At 33.9% G+C, this 27,036-nt stretch overlaps 2 protein-coding genes across 6 annotated transcripts in view; one reads left to right on the top strand and one right to left on the bottom strand.

Annotated features, from left to right (window-relative positions):
• Nucleotides 1-7,639, top strand: part of Reph (Regulator of eph expression) — a 40,097-nt gene extending 32,458 nt beyond the window's left edge. For 2 of the 5 annotated variants that reach the window (XM_067768616.1, XM_067768617.1), the window contains exon 4: nt 50-7,637. In XM_067768616.1, coding sequence (XP_067624717.1) covers nt 50-622 — 573 coding nt within the window. In that variant the 3' untranslated portion in view covers nt 623-7,637. Of the gene's footprint in view, nt 1-49 lie in introns of all 5 variants that reach the window. The other 3 variants (XM_067768614.1, XM_067768613.1, XM_067768615.1) reach the window with 2 other exon arrangements.
• An 11,778-nt stretch (nt 7,640-19,417) lies between these two features.
• On the bottom strand, nt 19,418-26,097 carry LOC137242865 (uncharacterized). Its single transcript, XM_067770118.1, has 5 exons — nt 25,829-26,097; nt 24,789-25,766; nt 21,628-21,962; nt 20,361-21,562; nt 19,418-19,911 (listed from the first exon to the last, which is right to left on the bottom strand). Exons 1-5 carry the CDS (start codon nt 25,889-25,891, stop codon nt 19,778-19,780), a joined length of 2,712 nt encoding a protein of 903 aa, XP_067626219.1. The 5' UTR covers nt 25,892-26,097; the 3' UTR covers nt 19,418-19,777.
• Between the last annotated feature and the right edge of the window lie 939 nt (nt 26,098-27,036).

Raw genomic sequence — 27,036 nt, forward strand, 5'->3', positions numbered from 1 at the left:
AAAAATTATATCGCTTAACTAAGAATTTATTTGCTTTTACCAATTATAGCAGCTGAGAAACTTCTTGGAACCCGTGCTAACTCCAGTGAATTTTCGCACATCACCACCATTGGAAGCTTTCAAGCCAAACCGTAGCCACAAATATCGCTCCACAACGCCACTCATATTATCGGAAGCGCGTTGCGGCATCGAAAATATTAAATTATGTGATAATAGTGTTAATGATGAAAATGGTGAGGCTAGCGCAGCGTCATATGCGTCCGCGTCGAGTGCATGCGGTGGTGCCGCTGCCGCCGCCTATGCTAGCACCAGTAGCGATGCCAATTCAACAAGTGTGATCAAGGCTTACGCCTCATCGCTTAAGATGAGCAATAGCAGCCATCATATATATCAGCCGCAACCGAAATATAATTTCCAATATAGTAGTTCGCGTAGTAGTCCCGCATCAACGACCAGTCTCGATGCGATGGAGGTGCGTTCGGTTAGTCCACCAGCGAAACTCTTCCATTCGGCTAGATCACCACATCGTCGGCCGATACGCACACAACATGCCACACAGAGGCTACAACGACCTCATAGGCCGTGTTTAGATTTTGATAAAATGCAGCAAGTAAGTCTCTAATGCAGCGCCAAATCAAAGACTTTTTACTTCTCACTAATTACAAGTAAATGTACCTAAAAGCTCGCATAACTAATAGCCATGAAAATTATGTGGAGAGATAAAAAAAGAAATGAGAAAAATGTGAAATGCAAAATGATAATGATGTTGATGATAATATTCATAGTGAAGTTGATTATGTCTTTATGGCGGCAAATGATGTTGGTAGGTTTTGTACAGTAAAAACAAGTAAAGTTAAAATTAATCACAAAATTTGTTTTAAAAATTTTTAAACTACGCAAAATTTATGTTATGTATAAGAAGAAGAAGAAGAAGAAGAAGAAAAAGAAGAAAAAGCGTAAAGAATCAGAATTTATTATAATTAGTTAAAGATATGGACATTAGATTGGGTCGATCCCCATACGAAATAAAAAAGTAATAAAAGAACGTCCCTAAATTTTGAGGTTATGTTGAGAGGGTTATTGTTTTTTACCATAGCTTTTAACAGATATTGGATTTTTATGATTGATCTGGCATTATTTTGGTCTTTGGAAGCTCTAGTCCCTTTAAATGTCCCTTTGAACTTTTCTGTCATTTATTCAGTAATTTTTTCATAGCTGGATTAAACGAGAAGCATACTTAAAGGGGCAAACTCTCGCTAAGCTAACAAAATTATATAAAAACTGCTTTAGAGCTTAAAACACCGTAAGGAGGAAATATACAGTTTCCCAAAATCAAAGGATGAATATAATAAAATTGTTAAACCGAGACCCACTTAACATAACCCTAAATTTTAGGGGCGAACTATTGGCCCTTTTTATGACTCAGCCTTATAGGCTCGCAGAAATTAATTTTTATATAGTTCTGCAAAAAAAGTATATTGAAAATAAGAAAAAGTAATACTTCAACAATAGCCCAAATCTCTTCAAAAACAAAAAAACATTAAATTTACCGAAAACGAAAGGACTTTCAGAAACTTGTAATCAAAAATATTGCACACACTTACATTAGGTTTTCAAAGAAAATTACAACTCTGCGCAGTTTTGTTTAATTACTCTAATTGCACTCATAAATTATTTATAATGGTAATGTTTAATGCCAGTTTTAAAATTAAAGACTGTCATAAAATTTTTCTTTTTTAGAACCAATATTATTCTCGCGTTTTTTAAGACTATTTGGTTGTATTGACAACAGCAAGGTTGTCAATTTGCAAAATTCTCAGATTTTTTTATCGCTTTAAACACTCATTGCCCAATGTTTGAAATTTCTTTGCTTTAAGTCAAATAGACTCAGATATATAACGATTTAAAAACAACTGTTCCCAAAATGCCACTAGTCACTTTTTTCAAATTGCTTAGACCTCGTTCTATAAAACCGATTCAGCAACTATAATTGGTATAGATCGAGGAAACTAAGAGTATCAACGACTTGAAAACAACTGTTACCAAGGTAGGCACTATCTTTTTATAACATTAGTCATGTCTCGATCTAAATTACAAAACTGCTTCGGCTTCGATCTGTATAAACGATAAAACTAACTTTGGTCAAATAGACTGAGACTTAAAAACAACTGTTCCCAGGTTTCTTCCGACTTTACCAGAAACGCGTATACCCCGACTCGGTATGGTGTACATACTAAACATCTTTGGTCTAGGACAAGAATACTCACAACTACATTGATTAAAATATAGTTATAGAGTTACTGTTCCCCTAAAGCGTAGAACCGCCAGTGTTCGGAAGAAGCATAGCCAGTAAATCCTAGGTGTGGTGGTAGCATGCTCCACCTACAATACCGAAGATCGTGGGACAAATCAACATGACAAATTTAGAAACAAGTTTTTTCAATTATAAAAGTATTCTAAGCAGGTTCCTAGCTCGGCAGTGACTTGGCAAGCACTCCTCGTGTATTTCTGCCATGAGAAGCTTCTCTATTAAAACTCATCTGCTTTCAGATGACATTCGGAGTCGGCGTAAAACATGTAGGACCCGTCCCGCCCGTTTGTATGAAAAATAAAAAGGACTACGACGCAAATTGGAAGAAAAGTTCGGCCTAAAATCTCTTTGAAGGCTATCTCGCCTTGCATTTATTTTATCAGCTATTTTTGTGCCAAATTTCACTAAAATTAGTCCAGCCGTTGCAGCGTGATTGAGTAACAAACAAAAGTATGTGGACACACAAGTATTCTAACGTTCATTGGCCAGAATCAGTTTTCTACGATTCTCGTTGACATGCTCATACATTTATGTCGGGTACTATGAAGAAAGGTGTCAGATTTGGAAACTATTCATTAGACTAAAAAACATTCCTGCTCGACAATGAAATCTGATGAAATTGTGCCATTTAGTTCCGAACCGTATCCTACGTCTTCTAAGCGCCCTAACCTGCTGGGGGTTCGCATTCATCATCGTTGTTGTCGCTTCCATCGAAGAGTCCGTTATCTCAAAAGTCGTTACGTCCTTTTCATTCGTGTTCAAAAACACAAATTATCTATCTTACGCCTTTACTACGCCAAGTAATTATTCTTTTATTTACGATGAGAGTATATTCTTAATCAAGGTTTCCCGAACTGTTTCCTGCAATGAAATTCGCTCCTCAAAAGAAGGAGCGATGTTAATAATCACAGTTTCTTTATTCTCATTAAGCTCCGTTATCTTCACAAAAGTAATTAAGTAAAACTAATAAATTCCAATTGACAACCCTGTTTTTGATTTTAAAAACGGTAAATATAAATGAGTCTAGTTTCTATATAAAAAAAAGTTTAATATATTTTTGCATTGTCTAATTAGTTGCTTGAAGCATTTAAAATATTGATCTCGTTCATTTAATTATTTCAAATATTTTATTATATTTAATTGTATTTTTTAAATGTGCAAGCCACATACGAATTAAAAATTTTGGGCTAAGAAAGTCCGGCACACTTAAATGTAAGTTTTGCAATGAAAATAGAAAACCAATTCAGAATGCGACTGCCCAACAATAACAATGAAAGTTATTACTTCTTGAACACAAAAATAAAAACAACAAACCAAAAAAAAAAGACAGCGAAAAATTGAAACACTAAAACGAAAACCGAAGAAACCAAAAAGCAAAAAATACGCATAAATAACAAAAACAAATATGTAAAAATTGAATATCAGCAAGAATACACTCTGCAAATTGAAACAAAATCAAATACAGCTACAAAAAGCTAAAAACAATAAAACAAAACCATAAAAAATATATGTATACAACCAAACAAACAAACAAAAAAAAACAATAAACAATTTTGAAATACATTTTTGTAATAGGTGAAATGAGGCGCAAAAATGGAGAGAAGCAGCAGAGAGAGAGCTTGCACAACAGTAAACTGGAAGGCGGTGCGAGCTTGTGAAAGTAGGGACCAAGCACGACGTGAGATGTGTGTGACGTACAATGCGTGAGAGCGTGCGAGAGAGTATGAAGGACACAGCGAAACACAAAAATAAAAAAGGCCCCGTGAGCAATAGCTCATAGTATTGTAAAATACAATAGAAGATGATAGAAAATAAAAACGAAACATACATATTTTTTCACAATTTTCAATTACAAGAACAGAAACAATATATTGAATATACATAACAGATAATTAAGGAATAAGCAAAACATGTAACAACAATATATAAAAACATAATAGAAGTAATGAAAAGCAAATAAACAGATTGGAAATGAAAAGAATACCACAAACGACAACATTAACTACAGTTAATTGAATTAAAAAAATAAAAATAAAAATAGCAGCATTCAAATTTCAATAAAACAAAACGACAATGAAAAAAAAAACAGAGAAACTGTTTGTAAATATTGTATTTGTGCAGTAATAAATATAGTTAGTAATTAACAACAATATCAGATAAAACAAGATAAAGTAAGCAGCATATGAAAATCAGGACAGTAAAAAATTCAATATGCTCTTAAAAAAAACAACAACTCACAAAATTTGCTACTTAAAAAAGAATGCTGATAAACAAAAAAAAAGATATATATAACAAAAGATAACAAAGCGATAGCGGCAGTATAAAAAATCATTAAAAATATCAGTAAACTACAAACATAACATGGTATGCGTGAACTCAGATTGAATGAACGTTTTTATCTGTGAAAAAATATCATCTTATACTATTGGGCCGTTTTTCAAAAACTCGTCTATTTTCGTCAAAACATTTTTTATGTTTCTATATTTTAATTTGTTCGTTAAATTACTCCGATGTTAATACAATTTTCTGAGAAAGTCGTAAAAATAATTTGTTTTTTTTTTTCTTCAATATGTCCGCTTAATTGTTCAGATATTGCTCTGTATAATCTTAAGCTCAGATCTCTCATGGGAACGTTTTTGAAAATCAATTTTTTGGTTGATATACATAATGCAAATAATCGATTGCTCCACAAAAGACCCTACTAGAGATTTACATTTTTTTTTTGGAAAGTTGTGCTGATTCAGTAAATGTATTAAAACTTAAGAGACATTAACTTAAAGGTTATCTCTCCGAAAAAAAATTTTTTTCTGAGCAAAGTTTATGCTTATAGGGCAAAGAATGTTAAAGTTCACATAAGAAAGCGGTCCTTATAGTCAAAGCAAATTTCATTTAAACTAAGGCATACCATGATAAGCAACAGTAAAAAAATCAGAAATTTTTTAACGAGAACTTATTGTATTTTAATTAATAGCATATAAAGGGGGTGAATGGTATTTGTTTTACCACGTCTAATAGCGTAGTATTACATATTACACAAAAAAACAAAAAATCAGAGAAAACCGAACGAATTAGAGCAGGAAAATTTTTAAATTAAGCAAGGAAACAGTATGCAGTTGGAAACGAAAAAACAAACAATATACAAAACAAAAAACGAATGCACTCACAAAATAAAAATTACAAAACAATAAAAAACAAAAACCAAAAAGTCTGCAAAGACTTACGATTTTATACAACAAGAGATGCAAACCAAAATCCAAAACACAAAAAAGTCATAAAAACAAAAAAAATACTAAAAATAAAAACTAGCATTAAAAAAAAAACAGCGAAATCATCCCACATACAACAACATATTACATAGGCATATGGGCAAATCCCAAAAACTTTTACTTTTTTAGATACTCGGGTTTTACACACGGGCAAAAAACTTAAGGCCAGAAAAGAGTACAAGGGCATTAAGTTGGACCTTTTGACTATCCGATCTGATGATTTTAAAAATCAAGGAAGTTGATAGTAAGTTTTTGCAGAACTTCGAAACGTAAAAAACGTCGATTTTTACACTTTTTCAAGCGATACCCTTGATTTTTTTTTTTTTTTTTAATTTTTTCGATAAAATTTTGAGGCATCGCTGAAACGCTATGGAATTCAAACTGAATGTCGTTTTTGAGACGGAGATTCTAAAAGTATGAGCAAAATTAACGTGCCCCTCCAATACTCAAAACTATCATCAATCAAAGTAGCGATACTTTTTTTTGTCATTTTCAATATTGACAGTTTTTTGCTTATAGCTTTTTGAGGCAACTGAGTATTGAAATTTGGATTATGCACGATAATAGCCTATCAGGGACTAAAAATACGTGGGGCTTCAAATTCAATGTGCCCCTTTCAGTTTTGAAGGTAGAGGCAGAAAAGTGGAAGCACTTTTTTACTTTTATCACTTCATACCCGTTTGTTAATTTTTTCTCTACATCACAGTAGTATACCATCAATTGCCTCATCTTGGAATATTCACCCAAGGAAAGTTGTTGATGTTTGTACATGGGGCAAATATACGAAATTTCCAACAAAAATTGGCAACCGTCAAAAAGTGCAGAAATTTTTTTGTTTTTTTTTTTTTTAACCAGTTTTTATTTAAAAGTAAATGAAAATAAACACAAATTTGGTACAAAAATTAAAAAAAAAAAATAAAATTTTTTTCTACACTTTTTGACGATTGCAAATTTTTGGCGAAAATTTCGTATATTTGCCCCATGTACAAACATCAATAACTTTCCTTGAGCGAATATTCCAAGATGAGGCAATTGATGGTATACTACTGTGGTGTAGAGAAAAAATTTACAAACGGGTATGAAATATTTGACGGTTACCCGGTTTCATATTTTTGCCGATATCTCTAAAACCGGGTTTCGGGTATCAACAAAATTTTACCTAAATATACCCCATATAGGTATGTACATCCTGATAAAATTTCAACACAATCGGTTAAGAAGTTTTTAAATAAGTAAAAAAAAATTAAGGTTTTCGGGGTTTAAATTTTATCAATATCTCCAAAACCGGATCTCGGGTATTAAAAATTTTTTACCTAAACATACTTCGTTCACATATCTATATGTTTTTAAAGTTTCAAAAGAATCGATAGAAAGGTTTTAAAATAAATGTGTTGCCAACTTTGCAGTAAAAAATATGCGGCGGTTATTCGGTTTTATATTTTTACCGATATCTACAAAACCGGGTCTCGTGTATCCAAAAAATGTTACATACCTAACAGCTGCATATATCTCCATATTTTGTTAAAATTTCGATATAATCGGTACAGAAGAGTTGAAATAAATGTATATTTAACATTGCGACCTCAATTTATATATATTTTGCTCGATCTTTTGACTATATCTTTTTGAGGCATTATGTAAGACGAGTAACGGCGATGCACTATAGCTCCAATTTACCCCTATTTGTTCCTAACAAAAAGATATTTGCGTGATACCATGTTTCAAAAAAAATTTTTCTCCAAAAAAACCAAAGTTTCGCGGATTTCCCCATATATATATATGGGGTATTCCATCCCATTTCGACAAATTTTGAACCCGACCCCTTTAGAATTGGCTGAAAGTTTTTCTGCTTTTTCTAGCTTACGAAAGACGTTTTTCAGAATTTTTTAAAATTTTTTCATCCAACTCAAAAAAAGTTATGAATTAAAAAAAAAACACCGTTTTTGTTTTCAAAATGCTATAACTTTTTCATAAATTGACCGTTTGGGATCTTTTTTTTAAATTTGTTTTTAAATGTACTTTTCGGAAAAAATACAAAAAAATTTTTTAAGTTTTTTTGTAATTTTTCAGTTTTTCGAGATTTTTCGAATTTCGGCATTTTTTTTTTTTTTTCTCATAAAAAACTTCAATCAATTCTGCAATCATCCCCACTAATCCCGGAGTGGGCCGATAATTTTTTTTTTTTTTTATTTAATTGGAGACTTAAAATTTTTTTGTATTTTTTCCGAAAAGTACATTTAAAAACAAATTTAAAAAAAAAAGATCCCAAAAGGTCAATTTTTGAAAAAGTTATAGCATTTTGAAAAAAAACACCGTTTTTTTTCAATTCATAACTTATTTTGAGTTGGACACCGTCAAAATGCTATAACTTTTTCAAAAATTTACCGTTTGGGATCTTTTTTTTTAAATTTGTTTTTAAATATACTTTTCGGAAAAAATACAAAAAAATTTTTTAATTTTTTTTTTCAATTAAATAAAAAAAAATTATCGGCCCACTCCGGGATTAGTGGGGATGATTGCAGAATTGATTGAAGTTTTTTATGAAAAAAAAAAATGGCGAAATTCTAAAAATCTCGAAAAACTGAAAAATTACAAAACAAAAAAACTTAAAAAATTTTTTTGTATCTTTTCCGAAAAGTACATTAAAAAACTATTTAAAAAAAAAAAGATCCCAAACGGTAAATTTTTGAAAAAGTTATAGCATTTTGAAAAAAGAACCGTTCTTTTTTTAAATTCATAACTTTTTTTAGGTTGGATGAAAAAATTTGAAAAAATTCTATAAGACGTTTTTCGTAAGCTAGAAAAAGAAGAAAAACTTTCAGCCAATTCTAAAGGGGTCGGGTTCAAAATTGGTCGAAATGGGATGGAATACCCCATATACACCAAACACTACAAAGACATAAAAAAACATATTTAATAAAATACACTGAAAATAAAATAGCATTAAAAACATTAAACATACTACAAACAAACATAAAATACAGAATACAATGAAAAAAATCCAATTTACAAAATCCTATTAGTTTAGTAGGCAAGCAAGCAATCAGTTCACAAGCAACAAAAACTATGAAACAAATTAAAAATATCAAAAAAACAAAAAATATTACGGCAATTTATAGCAATCGGACGCCAACAACCATAAAGCTAAAAAAAGAAGTTCACCACCCTTTCAGAAAATATTAAAAATACTACTATAACTTTATGCTTAAAACAAAAACTGGCAATATCCTAGTAACACAAAACAAACAAAAAAAAAAAAAAACACTGCGCTAAAATTACAAACAATAAATTATTGCACTTGAAATTATGTTTTCAATTAAAATATATGTAACTACTAAATTGCGCAAAAAACAAACAAACAATAAACTAACCGCAAATATATGTAATTAGGTAAATAATAAAAAGCTGCAAATGATTTTAAGAAACGCGAAAAACTCAATAAGCCCTCACATTATTGGCGTTTATGGTATGAGAGATTATATGTAAGTTGAAAATTTGTATGCTTCCTGATATATTTTGCCATTATAAAAGTTCTCTCAAAAGTCACACAAAATAGCTTTTTTTTTAAATAAAACCAATACAATTACCCTGAGGGCAAAAGTCTTATGACCAAACTCTAAGAGTAAGTTTTAAAACTTTTTGGAAAAATTTTGAGTTTAACCTTTCATGAGTAGCTAAGTTTAAAAGATAATTGATCGTACAATAAGCGGACTTTAAAAGTAAAATTGAAATATGTAACTAAAATCAAAACCCAAAGAAGCAAGACGAATCCATACAAGGTCGTTGCAAAGCGAATTCAATCAATTCGCTGTGCAGAAGAATGTCAATTCAAAAGAAGATTTTCATTGATTTCGATTAACTGACATATTGTTGTACTGAATTCGCTTTGCAAAGAAGTATAAAAAGTATTAGATTGGGAAAACTCACTTCCTATAGGAGAGAGCATACCGGAAACACTTCTGAGAACAATCACAAAAAACATTTCTTTGCAATGGAGAATACGCCAAGGATACATTTCAATTGGATGAAGTTGATAGCTATTTCTATGAAACACTGAACCAATTTCCAATTAAACGAGGCCTTACAGTGTTTACGCGAAGTTTTCAAGTCTCTCTTAAACACAATAACGGACTCGCTTTAAAAAAAAAATGAAAAAATAAAAATAAATAAATGTAAGGCGCGATAGCCTCCGAAAAGATTTAAGGCCGAACTTCTCTTCCAATTTGCGTCGTGCTCCTCTTGATTTTCCCTACAAATTGGCCGGACAGGACCTACATGTTTTATGCCGACTCCGAACGGCATCTGCAAGGCAGATGAGTTTTCACTGAGAGCTTTTTTGATGATGAAATGAAAAAATACTACTCTTATAATCCCTAGTAATATATTTTAACCTGATATGTATGTTCCCCGCAACTCAGCAGTTTTAGATATTGACGCTTAACAAGACCCAAGCAAGCAGATTACTGCAAGCAAATCTGAAGTCAGAATCAAGAGCAACTGAGGCTGGCTAACTGGCCGTCTAAGATGTTATAGAACGAAGAACGAAAACTATTTGATTTCAAGGATGGCGTACGAGTCAGAACAACTTTTAACATACATATGCACTTAAACTGCTATGAAATTTTGGCGCACTTTTTTTGCACTTATACTTTGTAAGGACTGCTAAGTGCATAACTTTATCTACACTTATGAAATTTTGGCGCATAAAATTAGTACTAACTAGTTTGCATACAAACAGACAGACGGGCAGACGGACATAGCTAAATCAACTCAGCTCTTCATCCTAATTATTTCGGTATACTTAATGGTAGGTCTATCTATTTTCCTTTAAGGACTTACTATTTGGAGATTCGTGCCAAAGTTAATATACCATTTCATTTTCATGAAAGATATAAAAAGTGTGTGTCTCCACTTTCAATTTTGGAAGGCGTTACACACTCTGACCCAAACGGTGTGTGTCTCTACAATCTCTCCATACATTACTAATTCGTATAATTCGCCATGAGCGTTTTGTTTTAGTTGCAAATGTAAAAAAACACGTTAACAATCAATCAGATTATTAAGTTCGTCTTGCAGAAAGTGGGTATTCCACGAGAGTGATAAAGCTGTTTTATGTTTGTTTATGGAAATCTGTCTGAGCTTTCAATAAAACATGTGTTGGGGATAGGGGCAATAAAAGGTAGTTTCGAATCATTTTTAAAAGCTCCGGCAGAGAGCGACATGCTAAAAATGTGCCTTGAATCCTCAGCTTTTCTAAACTGATGAAATTGTCTTTAATTTTACAGGATTATTTCGAAAAAATTTGCTTAACTGCTTTTTATGCCGACAAAATTCTAAATTTACTTAATATATGAAGGTTGAAGCGTCGATATTTTTCACTTTATAATCATAAAAACTAGGTTAGAATAACAACAACTGGGTCCCGGAAAAAAATTTTGAATTTCAGGTTTCTTTGAAATAACTTTTATATGGCCAAAATATAGGAGTAGTCGAATTTCCAGTTTATTAACTTTCATACGAAGATTGATTCGAATTTTTCTCGTGAAGTAAATTTATAAAATGGAAACGTTTTTTGAAGCAGCCAAAATATTTTTTTGCAATAAGCTGAAAAGCTTATTTACATACTGGGCTTACTTAAAAAAGTTAAGAGTTTTTTATTTAAAAAAAATTTATATGAATTATGCTATAGAAACAGTAAAATACACAAAATTCAAACCTTAAAGAAACTATTAATTGTTTTTGAATAAGTTTGAGTCCCAAGGTATTTTTAATGTTATATTATTTAGACCCGGTTTTTTAATTCAAGTTTAAACTCCAGTTAAAGTTTACTAGAGTTTAATCATTACACTTTGTTCGATAACACAAAATTTTGTTGCTTATATTAGATTAAGCGGCCGAAGCCGAAGTGGCAGGTTTAAACTCTAGTTAACTTTAACTGGAGGTTAAAGCTGCACTAAAAAACCGGGCTTTAGTCGCCTGAGTGTACGAACGCCCGAGCACGGCAACCAGTACCAAAACACGCAAAATAGATGTATCAGAAAAATATTGTTGAGAAATATCTTCCACTTAGCAGACGACTTACTATAGCACCAGCAAACTTACTTTTATAATTTTCGATGATCTAAAAACACATCTGACTGCGATTTCTAACAACTGGATGGCCAAATTTAAACTGCAACTGCGCCATCTACTTCTACTGAGTCGCAGTAAGAATCGCAGGTACGCAGGTGTGCATGGATTTGTGATTGTGTTATTTCGGGCGAGTCTGGCAATCACTGTGATTTTTTAGAATATGTCACTGCGATATATTGTGATCATTCTGTCGATGTAACAAAATCACAGCATCATGAATATTTGTCAAATCTACGGTCAAATTCGCTAGAATTTTGTAAGCGCCTCAAAACTTTATTCACCTTAAAAAAAACGTTTAAATCACGCCTCCTTGCTCCGCTTACCGTAAGACTTTTCATCCTTAAAATATGTTAAATAACTTTGTGCCGTTTTAAAATGTGCAATATATGCTTTCTGTTTTTGTAAAAATATGTTGTCAAATATAAAAATACGAAAAATTTATTAAACATTTTATTACTTTACTAAAACCCGAATATGAAACATAAAATTTGTATTTTTTTTTTTTTTTTTTTTGTTCTCTGTTTAAGCAGGACAGTCAAGCAAAAAGTAATAAAAGAAAATAAATATATTTATCCATGCATGTATTTATGTATTATATGTATTTCATTTTAAATGAAAAAAAAATTATATAAAATTAAAAATTAAATATTTTACTTATTTTCCTATTATACTCAGAAATAGTTGGAATACATACTTAGTATGTACAGGAATAACCCAAACCAAATAAGAAAAAAATTAAATATATTAATTAAAATATTCTTGTATTATGCTTACAAAAATAGAGATGTTAACTACAGCTACAATTCAGCCACCCCACCCCATAACCCGCTTATCTCATAACAAAAAAAAAAAATTAAATAAAAACAAACAAATCACTCCTCTAAAACAGTTAAATGCATCTGAAATTATACAAAAAAGTCAAGACCATAAAAAAAAAATTAACAGCAACTCACACACAAAGCATTTCGTTGACATAAACATACACATGAGTCATTCTATGTACAATCGTCCAATAGTTGCATTCGACTCCTTTTTTTTTAATTTTGGTTGAAACTTTTTTCTTTCTTTTTAAAGCCAAATAAATTGATATAGCGAAATAATATTGCTTGCCTTCCTTTTTTCAAAAGTATTCGTGGATATCTCGAAAAGCAAACTAGACAAAAACTATGTAACTATATTTCATCAAAATTAAAAAATAAAATATATATATATAATTTAAAAAAATAAATTTTGTGCGCCATGAAGCAGCTATTTTGAGCAAAAGAAATGTATTAAAAAATTGTAGCAGCAAAAATTTATTATTATTAATAATTGTTCTAAAAATAAATATAAAATATATAATTTTATAATATTTTAAATATTTAATTTTAATTTAATTATTCAAATAAATGTTTTTCCTTAAAACATTTTATGTCGGCCTTTTTTCATTTTGCATCAAGGACAACAATTTTTATTTTTGCAAATAATAACGGAAAAATATCTTTTAAGAAAAAACTAAGTTGAGCAAAAAAATCCATCACAAGACCTTGTGAAAAAAATATTTAGGAAAAAGAATTTTTTGTATAACATTTTTTTCTCAATCTAATTTTTTTTTTTAATTTTTTTTTCTTATAATGTAAAAAATATTTAAAAACAGCTTGATATATTAGAAAAATAATTGATTTCAATAATAATATGTTTTCTTTTTAAATACAACCAACAAATTAGCAAAATCGCATACCAAATATTGAATATAATTTTGTTTGAATAAATTTATCTTGGAATTATTAAATTAAAAAGCCCAAAACTTTTTTGGAAAGAAAAAATTATGAAAAGCAATACAAAAATTTGTTAAGCAAATAGAAAGGATTAGGGAATTGTTTTCAGCAAAAAAATTTATTCAAGAAATTTTTAACTAAAAATATTTGAAAATTATTGTTTTTTTATTACATTTATTCTTAAAATATATTTGTTTAACCAATTTTTTTCTTAAAACAATTCCTCTAATTATTTTACTTTCAAACAATTTTTTTTTTTTTTTTTTGCTACAATGCAAAATATTTAACAAAAAGTTAAAAAAAAAAAAATATGGTTTGAAAACAATTTGTTTTCGTTTTTATTACAACAAACAAATTGCCAGAGATACTATTGCTCTACAGATTAAATACACTTTTTAAGTTGATCTTTAATTTTTTGAATAGGTTAGGTTAGGTTGAACTAGCCGGTCCATAAGGACCTCACATAGACTGATTGAGTCCGTAGTGTTACCAGAAGCTTGTTTTAACGACCAAACTGAAAAACCCTATCAAAAACCAGGACCTATGTTATAAAATAACTTCGTTCTCTTCGCAAATACTAGAAGCTTCCTAGGACTTAAGCCACTTGCTGCTTCTAGATCTGACAGCTGTATCACCCCTAATAGCTGGAGTCTTAGCCTGGCAAGTGCAGGGCACGAGCACAGAACGTGCTCGATCGTTTCCTCCTCCAACCCGCACTTCCTACATCTGCTATCACTGACCAAAACCTAATTTAAAGGCATGTGCCACCAGAAGGCAGTGTCCAGTCAGAATACCCGTCATCAGTCTACAGTCCTCGTCCAGTCTAATTAGGACGTCTACGGAGCAAGCTTCAAGGGATGCACCCTTTTTAGCTAGTTCGTCCGCTTTTTCATTCCCATCTATTCCTATATGTCCTAGTATCCAATATAGATGTATGCTTCTCCCTATCCCGATTCTCTCCAGAGACTGCTTACACTCTAACACGCATTTAGATGCTGTGCTATGCGAGATTATTGCCTTAATTGCTGCTTCACTGTTAATATAAAAGTTAACACCGTTGCAGCTTAAGCTATTCTCTTCCAGGTTTCTACTGCTTTGGTTACGCCTAATATTTCCCCTTGGAAAACGCTACAGTAATCCGGCAGCCTGTAGGATCTGCTTATTTCAGGATCGGCACAGTATACCGCAGACCCTACTCCTTCCACTACTTTGGAACTATCTGTGTACACCTGTATCGCCTCGTCCGCCATTTGCGCACCCTTGCGCCAACCGTCCACCTCTATTGTGGCCTTAAGATCTCCCTCGAATCGCAGATAGATGAATAGAAAATCTAAGTTTTTTTAACTGTGTTTTTTTTTTTGTATTTTGTTTAATTTTCCCAGCACAACAATTTGACAAAATTATTTTAAAGCTTAAAAATTTTATTTTATATTTAAATTTGTTTTAAATTATTTTTTTATTTCCAAAATTATTATTTTTAAAATATCTGAACAAATTTAGTTTTAAATTTTTTTTTTTTATTTTTTTATATTGTTTTTTTTTTTTTTTTTTTTGTAGTTTTATAAATGCATACACGCTTTTTTAAAATTTGCTTCTCAGAATCTTAGAAAAGTACGTAATACATAAAAAATTTTGCAAAAATAAAGCACAATAAAAGTAGTACTACCGTTTTTTTTTTTTTTAATTGCCGATAATTTTGTTTTTGTAGCAGTAAAAGTTATCGAGGAAAGTTTAGAATACCGCGTGATTTTTGAAGTTTGTTAATATTTTAAATTTTTCCTTAACAACAATTTTACTTCATAATTAAAGCGAAGCTTAAGCCAAAATTTATAATAAATGAAGTCGATTCCAACCAATAAGATGAAAATTTGTCATGGAATGAACCACAAAATGCCGTTAAGCAGGTGAGCCCATGAAAAAGAAGAACATGGAAAATGTTGAGAAAGATTTTAATCTGCAAAAAAACAAAAATAATTTATTACAGTGAATACTGCTGCAAGCCGTTTTAAATAAATGGGCAGATACAGTGACGCACAAAAGTCAGTAGACTCACATATATATATGTAGATACAAACATACACACATACATACAAACATAAGCGTCGTTAATTGTGAGAAAAATCTTATTTTTTAGGTATTTGAACATAAAATATCATTGACTGAGAAAATACGTATAGTTTTTAAGCATAAGAATGTACTTATAAATAAATAAATAATTCATTATTAATTATGATTAACAATTGTATAAATACAAAAAAAAAAAAATAATAAATATAAACAATGTGTGAAACAAACTTTCAATAAAGTCAAAAGACAAAAAAATTATTTAAAAACAAGGAACGAAGAAAAAACTTAATGAAAAAAAATTAATTAAATATAAATGAAAAAAGACAATGGTATCGTGGCAAAAAACTCTCAGCAAAACTAAAAAGCTGTAAAAGCGTTAGAAAATAAATAAATAATGATAATAATAAAATTGATATAAATAAATAAATCAAGCTAAGAAAATATACACAAAATATAAGTGAAACGAAAAAATACGAATGTAGACATATAAGAAACCAAGAAGAAGAAAACACATTTAAATATTGTACATATAAATAAGTACAAGTGCAAGAAAATAAAATTTAAATTAAAAGGTAAAAAATAAAAAAATTAAGGACAAAATAAAGTATGCTCTACAATAGCAAAAAAGTTTGTTTATTTTATTTTTTTTACTTCATGGTGTAAAATCCTGATTCAATTGCTAGAGATTTGTTTACCAATGATGACAGAGCTATTACACTTCCAAATTTAAAAGTCTGGACGGGTTGCTTTTACCAAGTAAGGAAAGCAGGGAAGAATTCAATCCCCTTCAGCAAAAATTGTAGTAGAAAAGTACCTTTAGTAGTGATAAAATTTGTAAATGCCAACAGGTTTTGAGAGAAATAATTCATTTCAATATTTCGTGAATTAATAAAGCGTTATGCTGGTTTGGTCACTCTTTGCCGTACGTTAGATTTTTATTCAAAAATACACTATCTCAAAATTTTTTTCATAAACTCCCTATTCTGAGATAAGGCATTATTCAGTCTAATTCTAATATAGGGCGTTTTTGTGACAAATCCTGAAATGGGAAATTTTTGAAACATATTCAGCCCTATTCTGCACTTCGAACTGAACTGAAATTTTCTCAATTTGATAACTTTGCTATCCTGCGTTCCGTTTTCATTCAGTCCAACATCGAAAGTCTCGATTTGACGTATCCTACACTTCGAGCGGAGCTCCGTTTTTCTCAGTTGCAAATTAGTTGACGGATATTGTTTTGATTTTTATTTTCGCGGGCTTTAAAGCGTAATTTTTTAAAAAATATATAAGGAAAATATACATTAATGTTTATAAAAATATTTTATAACAAACTTTTTATTTTTTTGTGGTTCTGCAGAGCAACAAGTACAACACCAGAGCAATATGAAAAATTGTTGGAAATGCTGTCAACAAATGAGACATTGCACAAGGTTTCTCAAAAAAGCCTAAAGAAGAAATGCAGGCGTTTTGGAAAGAGGCTGCATCGGCATTAAATGTACTTGGTCCTCAATCGAAAGAAGTGAATTTATGGAGAAAGGTAAGGAGCTGTGGCTCCATTACTTCCAGAAAATAAGATATTGACTTGTAAACGGTTGACTGACCCATCGCCACATTGTAAGCTGTACCAACACCAGGTGTGGTAGCTGCCTTCAGCAAAAAACCTCAAAGCAGCCATTACGCGGTTAATTGCTGTTAAGGAAGTCAAAGTATTTCTCGGAACTTCTGCATCAAATATATCCAAGACACACTTAAATGTGTCTTTATTTAACCTAAAGTTTTTTTTTAATCTAAAAATATTTAACATCTATGAAGGTTTAGCACTTTCAGCACCAACTTACAATTCATCGCTCATTCTGAATGGATCACTGATGTGCCTCAATCTCCGTCTTTTCACTCTCACGTCTACATTGTGGGACGCATTGCCCTCCTGTTCACCCAAAACTGCAACGGCTAATGTTTCCATAATTTATTTATGTTTAATAAGGAAGTATTCACTAATTTATACATTTTTCACAAATATTTCTTTAAATTGTTGGTCTAATTTCATCAATTTCTCACAAAAAGATGATTTCGAAAATTCGTTCATTCTTCCTCTTCTTCTTTCAATTCAACCGGAACTCAGGATACCTACTTTAAGTTCAAGCGGAGCGGAGAACTGAAATGGACTTGTAATGCAGAATAGGGGTGATGTTGAGATAGGACGATTTTGAGCAGGCAGCCGACATTGGATAACTCTTCAACACCCACAATCTACCCATTTCCCAAATTCACCGATCGTTTTGGGAAACGGCCAGCGACTAATCGGCTCACCACTCATCAATTGCAAAAGTAGGTACTAGTCAACTGCCCACCGTTCACTCATTCCACGGGTCGTTTGAGCATCACCCAACTGTTCACCGGCTCATCGATTCCAGTTGATAGCTTAGACGCAGTACACCGGTTTCTCCCAACCACTTCATATCAGCCGTCTAGTAAGGACTCTCCGTCACGGTGTGGCAAGCGGGGGTAGCTCCGTTAAAGTCATGGAGAAATGCTTGTCCAGCGTTGACATCCGTGCTGCGAACCATCCTCCCCCTTATAACACCTGCAACTGTGACAATGCTCATAAAAATCCATGCCCGTCCTTAAGGGAGGAACGTATCTCGATATTAACAGTATCGTGTAAACTCTCTATTTTGTTGAGGGTCAACCGAATAATAGAGCGTCCTGTTGTATGGGAAAAGTAAGAAATCAAGATGTGTTCGTGCTAACACGAAGTTTAAAGGAGGCCATGTACCAAGGGCTTGAAGTGTGTCTTGGCTTTCTGAGAAATTATACATATACTTTCTATACTTGAGCAAAAACGCCAACTGCCGCATTGATTTTAAGAGTTTATGCTTAAAATATGGTGTAGTCTCAGATCCAGTGACTATCAGCATCCCTTTAAGCTATAAGCCAAACAAAACATGGTGCACCAGACACATTGTGGGGACTACTAGCTTATTATTGTCAGCATTGAATCCAGCTTACTTGTACGTAAAACCGTAGTGTGCCTGTATAATTCTTTTATCCAAACCCCGGTGTATCAAATTCCCAAAGCTATTATCGCGGCTACTTCCTTTGCTATGAAATCAAGTGATAGCAAATATAATATAGTATTGAGTGCTTCCGTCGGCATGGAACAGGAGCAGCGCTTATTAAATTATAATAGGACATCCTAGCAAACAACTGCTTGATCTAACCCCGTCTCCACGGGGGTTAAGGGAACATCTCCATAAGCACTACGACGAGATCCGGCACCTGCAAATACAGCCGTTTGGTCCAGTCAAGCATAAGCATTCCCTAAGCCAAATTCACACAGAATCGGTAAACGCTTTTGCCTGGACGTGACCGGTGAACATTGTTATTAATATACAATATCCGACCCTTTCAAAAGAAGAAAGCACATTACCTAGGGAGACACGAGTCACCCTGGCCGAACTTCGTTCTGGATACTGCAACAGGTTAAACTCTTACTTGTCAAGAATCAACCCCGACATATGTAATTTATGTCCTGCATGCCAGCATTGAATCCACATGACACAAACCATTTTTTCACTTTTAATGTGGAACCTACCCCTATAACACCAATCTCCCTATGGTTCGCCACTGTTGAAACTGACTGTTTTCTTGGACTCCCCTTAGAGGACTTTGAAGCACTGTTAACACAACAACAACAACAGCGCTTATGCAGAGCTCCCAGTTTAAGCAACTGTCTCAAGGACGGTTATGTTGAAAGTTCAATCCACAATAGTTGGGAAGTAACGTGATTAGAATAGGCTGGACATTGCCAACAATGTGTTACAATTACTTAGATTGCCCTCTTATTTTGAAATAAATAACGAGTTTTCATATTTCGAGCTTTATAAGTGTGTATATATCTTAATATATTTACATTATATAAATTGCCGAATTTTTGTACATTTACGTTGCAATACCCCAGTTTAAACAGATAAACTCAGCATTACGACAATTGTGAAAGAGATACGTTACATGATATTACTTAATTGCTAAACATAATGTGACGTAATCATAGACAAATTTAAATATAATCTAAAATTTAGCAACAGATTTGTGACATTACATTTAATGGCCTATCTGTCATTAAAGTTACATCCGAATTTTAGTTGTTACTTAATTTTGACTATGACTGCGCCCTAATATAACTAAATTCAAAATACAATTCTTATTGCGCTTTTTGTATTACATATCAGTCTATAATTTGCCTAACTATTTTTTGATGTTTCAATTTTGGCTATAAATTTACTTTCCCTGCGCTCGTGTATGCGCTCATGACGACGCAAATCTCCATGTATGCGAAATTTCTTCGAGCAAACTGTGCATTCGTGTGGTTTTTCGCCTGAAATGAAGAGAAAATAATTGCGGTGAGTAAAAAATTTATTTTGAAAAAAAGTTAGAAGACGTGAAACCGAGAGGTGAGATCGAACTTTACATATCGTTAGCTTAACTCACGAAGCGGATAAACAACAAATTTAAGGTTCTAAAGAAGCAAAACGAATTTCATTTTTGAATTCACTCCATGCAGATATGGCTTTATAAGAGCGGCATAACTCCGTTGTTGGTGGGGTTGTATTTTACTATAATCTCTTTTAAAACAAATCTCTGGAAAAAGGAGTTTCGAAAAATCTGATGGTTATGGCTTTGTGAATTAAGCTACCTATATACAAGTGCCTATAATGAAAGTATGAGTTTTTTCGAAGTGTGGTGAGTCAGCCATTAATTATATGGACCAAAGTATGCTAGAACCATTGTTAATAAAAACAAGTTTCCAGACATTTAAGTATTTACCAGTATGAATTCTTCGATGTTCATTCAAATAAATGCTCGCACGAAATGTTTTACTGCATTGATCACATTTGAAATTCCGTTCACTTGTATGTATGCGCCGATGCAATACCAATGAGTACCTCCTTGAAAACGCTTTACCGCAAAATTCACATTGAAAATTCTTATCCTCCGTATGTTTCGATGTAACATGGTACCGCAAATCAGCCCATTGACGAAAATCGCGTTGACAAAATTCACATTTATATGGCTTATCACCAGTGTGCGTGCGTTGATGAGCCTTCAAAGCATTTAAAGCAAAAAATGATTTTTTGCACGTTTCGCAATGATGTGGACGAAAACCCGTATGTGTATGTAAATGATATTTGTAAGCATTATGTGAATTAAATTCACGTTTACATATTGTACAATAATGTTTCTTTTTATCACCACCATTTGGTGTACTGCTCCTAGGTGGACTTGGGCAAGCTTGTGAGTTAATTTCAGAATTTTCGTTGTTATTCTCCTCGTTTGAGTTGTTATATTCGTTTGCGTCTTTATCTTCCTTTGCATTGTTATCCTCCTCTTCGTTGTAGTCCACCTCATTTTGTACATTATCGAAGCACACCTCATTCTGTTCGCCATTATCATAATCTTTTGCATCTGGTTCCTCTTTGCAAAATACTTCCGCCTCAGCAACCACAGTACCATCTAAATCATTACTATTTACTTGTTGTATATTAATTTCATTTAAGTGTGCATTATCTAAGCTTATTTCACCGTCAGCATCTTCACTCAGCTGAAATTGTGTTAGACGTAAAGGCTGTAGTAAATCGTTTGGTGCGTTTAAATGTTGTGTCGTCTGACAACGCAGCTGATGTTCACCAGTATCATCAACACTGGGCAAACGCATGGGTGGTAACACGTCATTGTAGAATGTAGCAGCGCGATTCGCGACTACTTCATCAACAACATCTGTATCTTCATCAACATCAATGACTGGCGGAGGTAGTACTATATCCAATTTATCCCGTCTACCATCTGCCTTTTGATAGGAGAGTAATTTTTCAGCTGGAGGTAGTGGTGTTGGTTCCCTTGATTGCCTTCTACGCGTCAAAGAAGTACTCGCCATCATAGACATGGATGGGAGTGGTTCCGTAAATGTGACATCGTCATGGAAGGTTTTATTCTTGTAAGTTATGGCACCGAAGTTGTCGTTGGCGAACCTGTTGGTGACATATAATAATTTTCAAATTAAGTTTTAAAAAACAAGCTTTAACACAAATATTACCATGTATTACGCATTGCATTGGATGTTATAAGATCGAGCGCATTGCAGGTATCTTCAATAGATACTTTGTCCACCACATTTCTTATGCCTTCGAGCATATCCTCACTGTCGCTGAATTCCACTTCAACAGTACGTTTTAATGGAGGCGAATGGTTTTGTGTTACATAACGCATGCGACTATTTATATTCTGCACCCTTAGGTCGTTAACCACATCATCGTTAGGACCCATACCATGTCGCATAGGTGTTTCGTCAACGCCGGAGAAATCAGGGAAGTTTAATTGCACATCGTTGAAAACTTGATCCACACTGTCTGAGGGAGACTGTTTAAAACACTAAAAGGGGAAAATGTAATTATGTTTTTAACACGCTTTTATTAGCTTGGCCTGTATCTATCTATGTATGTAACGGAATCTTTGAGCTTAATTTTCACCGGTTTCTAGAAGTCTGATTAATTTGAAACTTTGCATACGTATCAAGGGCCGATGAAAATACATTAATGTGATGGTGTAGTGACATAAGGTCAACGGCCATAAGGTCAATTGGCCTTATTACCACTTTTAAGGGCCATAAGTTTGATGGAAACTTTGCACACGTATCAAGGCTCGATGACAATGCATTAATGTGATAGTGTGGTGACATAAGGCCAACGGCCAAAAGTCAATTGGCCTTATTACCACTTTGAATGGCCATACGTTTGATTGAAACTTTGCACACGTATCAAGGCTCGATGACAATGCAATAATGTGATGGTGGGGTGACACAAGGTCAACGGCCATAAGGTCAATTGGCCTTATTACCACTTTGAATGGACATGTTTGATTGAAACTTTGCACACGTATCAAGGCTCGATGACAATGCATTAATGTGATGGTGTGGTGACATAAGGTCGACGGTCATAAGGTCAATTGGCCTTATTACCACTTTGAATGGCCATAAGTTTGATTGAAACTTTGCACACGTATCAAGACTCGATGACAATGCAATAATGTGATGGTGGGGTGACATAAGGTAACGGACATAAGGTCAATTGAACTTATGACCACCACAAATGGCCATAGATTTGAAACCTTGCACATAATGCGAAAAACGCATTCCTTTATTAATGATTGAAGTGTATGCATGGCACATCTACGAAAGATCATACTGGAGCCCATTTTAACACGCTTTTATTAGCTTGACCTGTATCTATCTATGTATCTATGTATCCATGTATGTATGTAACGGAATCTGGAGTGGAGCCGAGAGCCCCGGTAATGCAGAGCTCCGAACTCCGTTGCACCTTTTGAAGCATTTTAAGATAGGTACTTTTAGCTAGTGCAGGCCACCAGACCAAGGCACCATAAAGAAGAATCGGGCGCACAATAGCTGTGTAAATCCAGTAGGTCACCTTAGGGGAGAATCCACAGGAGGTGCCAATTGCCCTCTTGCTGGTAAACAGCTCAGCTGCTGCTTTCTTGGATCGCTCCACTATATGGTCACTCCATAATAGCTTCCTATCCAGAATAACTCCCAAATACTTGACTTGATCGCTAAATGCTAAGAACGTACCCCCAATTCTTGGCGGTGTAAGATTTGGTACTTTGTAACTCCTCGTGAAGAGGACAAGCTCGGTTTTATCCGGGATGACTTCCAAACCTGTGGCGGGTTGTACTCCTGGAGCAGCTCCCGGATGTCAGCTGGGTCCGTTGGCGTCACTGGAACCCAGGTTCTAGCCCTTGGTCGTGACGGTATATCACGCGCCTCCACTACCTTGAGGCGCGCGCCCGGATATACCACCTCTATCAGCGTGACGGTGGCCCTATAGAGGTTTACCGACCTGGCGTCGTCACAGGCAATTAGCTTGACATTGCCCTGGAAACACCTTGCATCGGTGTAAGATGGCGGTGGACCAGGGCTGTCTTTCTTAACCTTAACGGCCACCGTTGTTTCGGGGCCATGCCATCTTCGCTGCTCTCGTCTATAATTCCAATGATCTGCCGACCCTTGGTAATTTCGGCGAAAGACCGCGTCCAGCCTCCCTGCCTCTTGGCCCTTTTCGGTGCCGTGAGGCTGCATTCATCCATGGACCGCTGGCGTTTCGAGGTTTCATCACTCTCGACTAAAACTTTTAAAATTACTTGAACTAAAGGATTAAAAATAAATAATAGTTCAAAAAAACTAAAAAAACACGCTTTTATATCTAACCGAACTAAAAAATAGAAAATAATTTTCAATTAAAAAGAGTTTATATAACAGTAGTAGAAGGTCAAACAATCATTTATAGTTAATCACCTCAAAATAAAATTATAATAAAATTTAAGTTATTAACAGAATAATTTAATTCACAGTAAAAAGCGTGGGGTGTTTGATATTGAATGTTACAATCATTCTATTGGCAACTGTCTGAGAGGAAAGATATAAATGTAGTCAAATGCACCCCACGCTTTTTACTGTGAATTAAATTATTCTGTTAATAACTTAAATTTTATTATAATTTTATTTTGAGGTGATTAAGTATTAATGATTGTTTGACCTTCTACTACTGTTATATAAACCCTTTTTAATTGAAAATTATTTTCTAATTTTTAGTTCGGTTAGATATAACATCGTGTTTTTTTTAGTTTTTTTAAACTATTATTTATTGATAAATAATAATTTGACTAGCCAAGGGAAGCAGTGGAGCAGCAGCGTCCGGTGATTTGAAGTTAAGATTTTTCTCCCAAAACCTGAGCTTTTTTTATTTCGGCTTAAAATATACTCTGAAACAGCTCTAGTGACATGTAAGAATTTGTTTTGAGGAGATTGTAATGCCTTTTTCTGTCTTCGAGTAATTTGTGAACAATACAATGCTGTAGATTCATTGAAAAACGTACTTCTGCAAATATCTTTTGTCAACGGAAAGCGCAAGTGTCAAAAGTGAAGGCAAAACCGAAACCGGGACCGAAATAGAGACGCCAACCGGGGCCGAATTTGAGATTGGAGCACGAAAACAAACCGACCGAAACTGGATATAGAAATCTTCATCGAAACTAGCATAACAGCTTTGGCAGGACGATGGGCAAACAATTGCGATCTGAAACTACCGAACTAGCGCACAACATTTCAAATGCGCCTAAATGTATGCTATATTAGACGAGCCTATCAATGATTCCCAAACCCTCTACACGTATTCTACTCACTTTTTTATCATTCTCACGCAATTTCTGTGGTTCCAATTCAGCCATAGACGTCTTCATCGCTGCCAATATCGTATCCGGCGTATTAGGTTCATAATGCTGCTTTAGATGCGCGAAGAATTGCAATTGTGAATCAGCTGTGCTGCCACAAATTTCACAACTATAAATAACAGGCACACTTAAACGCTGCGGTCCCGGCATTTTATGATGAACATCGCCTAATGATGGTGGCAGCACATTATCTCCACCGCTCAATGAAACACGCAACTTACGCGATATACGTTTCTTATGCGGCAACACTTTACGTGCATTGGAAATGTGACGCGTATATAGCACATCTCCACTTGCATCTATCAAATCAGCTGCATCGTCCAAGCTCACATTGGCACTGCCGAGTAGAAATTGTTGTACAGCGACATCATCATTTGGCTGATTCCCAGTTTCAGTGTCATCACAAAAGTTTTTGTTGTTGTCACCGCCACTACCGCCACCATCTAAAAAGTCACTATTCAATGTGAGGTAATCTGTGTGCAGGTGTTTTTCATGTGCATAAACGCTTCCACTGCCATTGCTGCTGCTATTCCTATCGGCACTCATAACTAATGGTAACGGCGCCGTCGATTGCGTTGGTGCATTTAGCGCATTTAATGCTGCTTCTGCAACGCTAGCAACATTGCTTACATTCACATCATTTTGTGTTGGTCGATAATGGAAAATTGAACTAGGAAAATGTAAGTCGGGTGCGAGTGATACAACATCAGTCACTTTCATACCGTAGCCACCGCCGCCACCACCAACTCCTGACGTCGGCACTGTAGCGGAAGCTGTGGTATGTGAACTTTCACTGTTGCCAGGTATGACGTTACCAATACTTTTATTGGGAAATACCAACGGAGCAGAATCCATAAAGTCAATAATGTAATTGGATGTGTGGGAGTCGCGTATATATGACGGTGCGAGGAGCGATTGTAGGGGCAAATCCTGTGAAGAAGGTATCGTTGAGTAGTTGGACCATTAATTAAATTGCAAAGCATTCCACTTACATGATCAATAAATTCTGGTTCTTTGCGTGTCGACAGCCCCTGCTGCAGCGTTGTTTGGTCCATTGCTTGTTGCGTTGGTTAATTTCTTCTTCATGCGCATTGGTGCTCTCCTACTGCTATTATCGATGTCGCGCCATTCGCGTTGGATGCGCTGGGTTGTTTGCTTTTTTGTAAACTATGCAGCTACTTTTAGCCACTTTTGTTGTACAAATAATTATTTAGTTAATTTTTTGATAGAAAAAGCAGCCGATTTACAATTTTGATGCGAAAGTTAAGAGAAAAGCAAAATGTCAAAAACAATTTTGACATTTTCTAAACAGCTGTGGTGCTGTCAATTTGAAAACCCCTGTAGAGAATGTAATCGAGCTTGAGAAAGGGCTTAAGTGCCAAATAAACTTCCTTAACCCTAACGCCATAGTCGTAACCATACCCATATCCATAACCATCTCCAATGTGATCGACTAATGGTGCCTTAGCCTAATAATCGTGAAAATTGCATAAAAATGAAGAAAACGCAAAAAATTACCAACATATTCCAAAAAAAATGCGTCTCTTAGTCACAACTTATCCAAAACAATGAATAAAATCTACAGAAAGTTATTAAATTCACCAACTCAAATATTTTTAGGTAATGGATATGGCGGGAAACTAAAAACCCATTGGTTGGCTATGATATAGCTATGGCGTTAGCGTTATGGTATGGCATCATTAATCGATTACGTTGATTTCGATGAGCTGTTTTATCTGGTTATGATTTTATGGTTATATTAATTGGCCCTTTACATAGAAATCTTGCCTTGTTCCTTTCCTTTGCGCTTCGACATCGCCTTAAGATAACAATGAAACAAGTTGAGGCTCTGTTCGCTTTGAAACGACAAAAGCATTTATGTAAATTCAGCTTTACCCTCAAATCAAACAACTTAACGCTAGACCGCTACTCCCAGTGCTTCGACTTTGATATATAACGCCGGCTTTAGATAGAACACTTTTGTGCGTTGCTTCGCCTAAGAAATGAGTTCAATGGTTGGCCGTACCTACATCTCGTTACGAAAAGTTTGTCGAATGTAAAGCTATACAAAAGTCAAGGTAAAGCGTTATATCTAGATTTGGAATAATACAGGATTAACATCAAATTCTAGCCGCTTTGTTTGCCTTGACAGATGAGTTGAATGAATTGCCTTTTCTTGCTACGCAAAAGTGTGCGTACA

The sequence above is a fragment of the Eurosta solidaginis genome, chromosome 2 (assembly GCF_040869045.1).
Source record: "Eurosta solidaginis isolate ZX-2024a chromosome 2, ASM4086904v1, whole genome shotgun sequence".
Taxonomy (NCBI): domain Eukaryota; kingdom Metazoa; phylum Arthropoda; class Insecta; order Diptera; family Tephritidae; genus Eurosta; species Eurosta solidaginis.

Coding starts and splice junctions, on each gene's coding strand:
- LOC137242865 (XM_067770118.1), bottom strand. CDS start 25,891: ATGGACCAAACAACGCTGCAGCAGGGGCTGTCGACACGCAAAGAACCA. Junction 21,563..21,627: donor AATGCAATGCGTAATACATG/GTAATATTTGTG, acceptor TGTCACCAACAG/GTTCGCCAACGACAACTTCG. Junction 19,912..20,360: donor ACATCGAAGAATTCATACTG/GTAAATACTTAA, acceptor TCTTCATTTCAG/GCGAAAAACCACACGAATGC.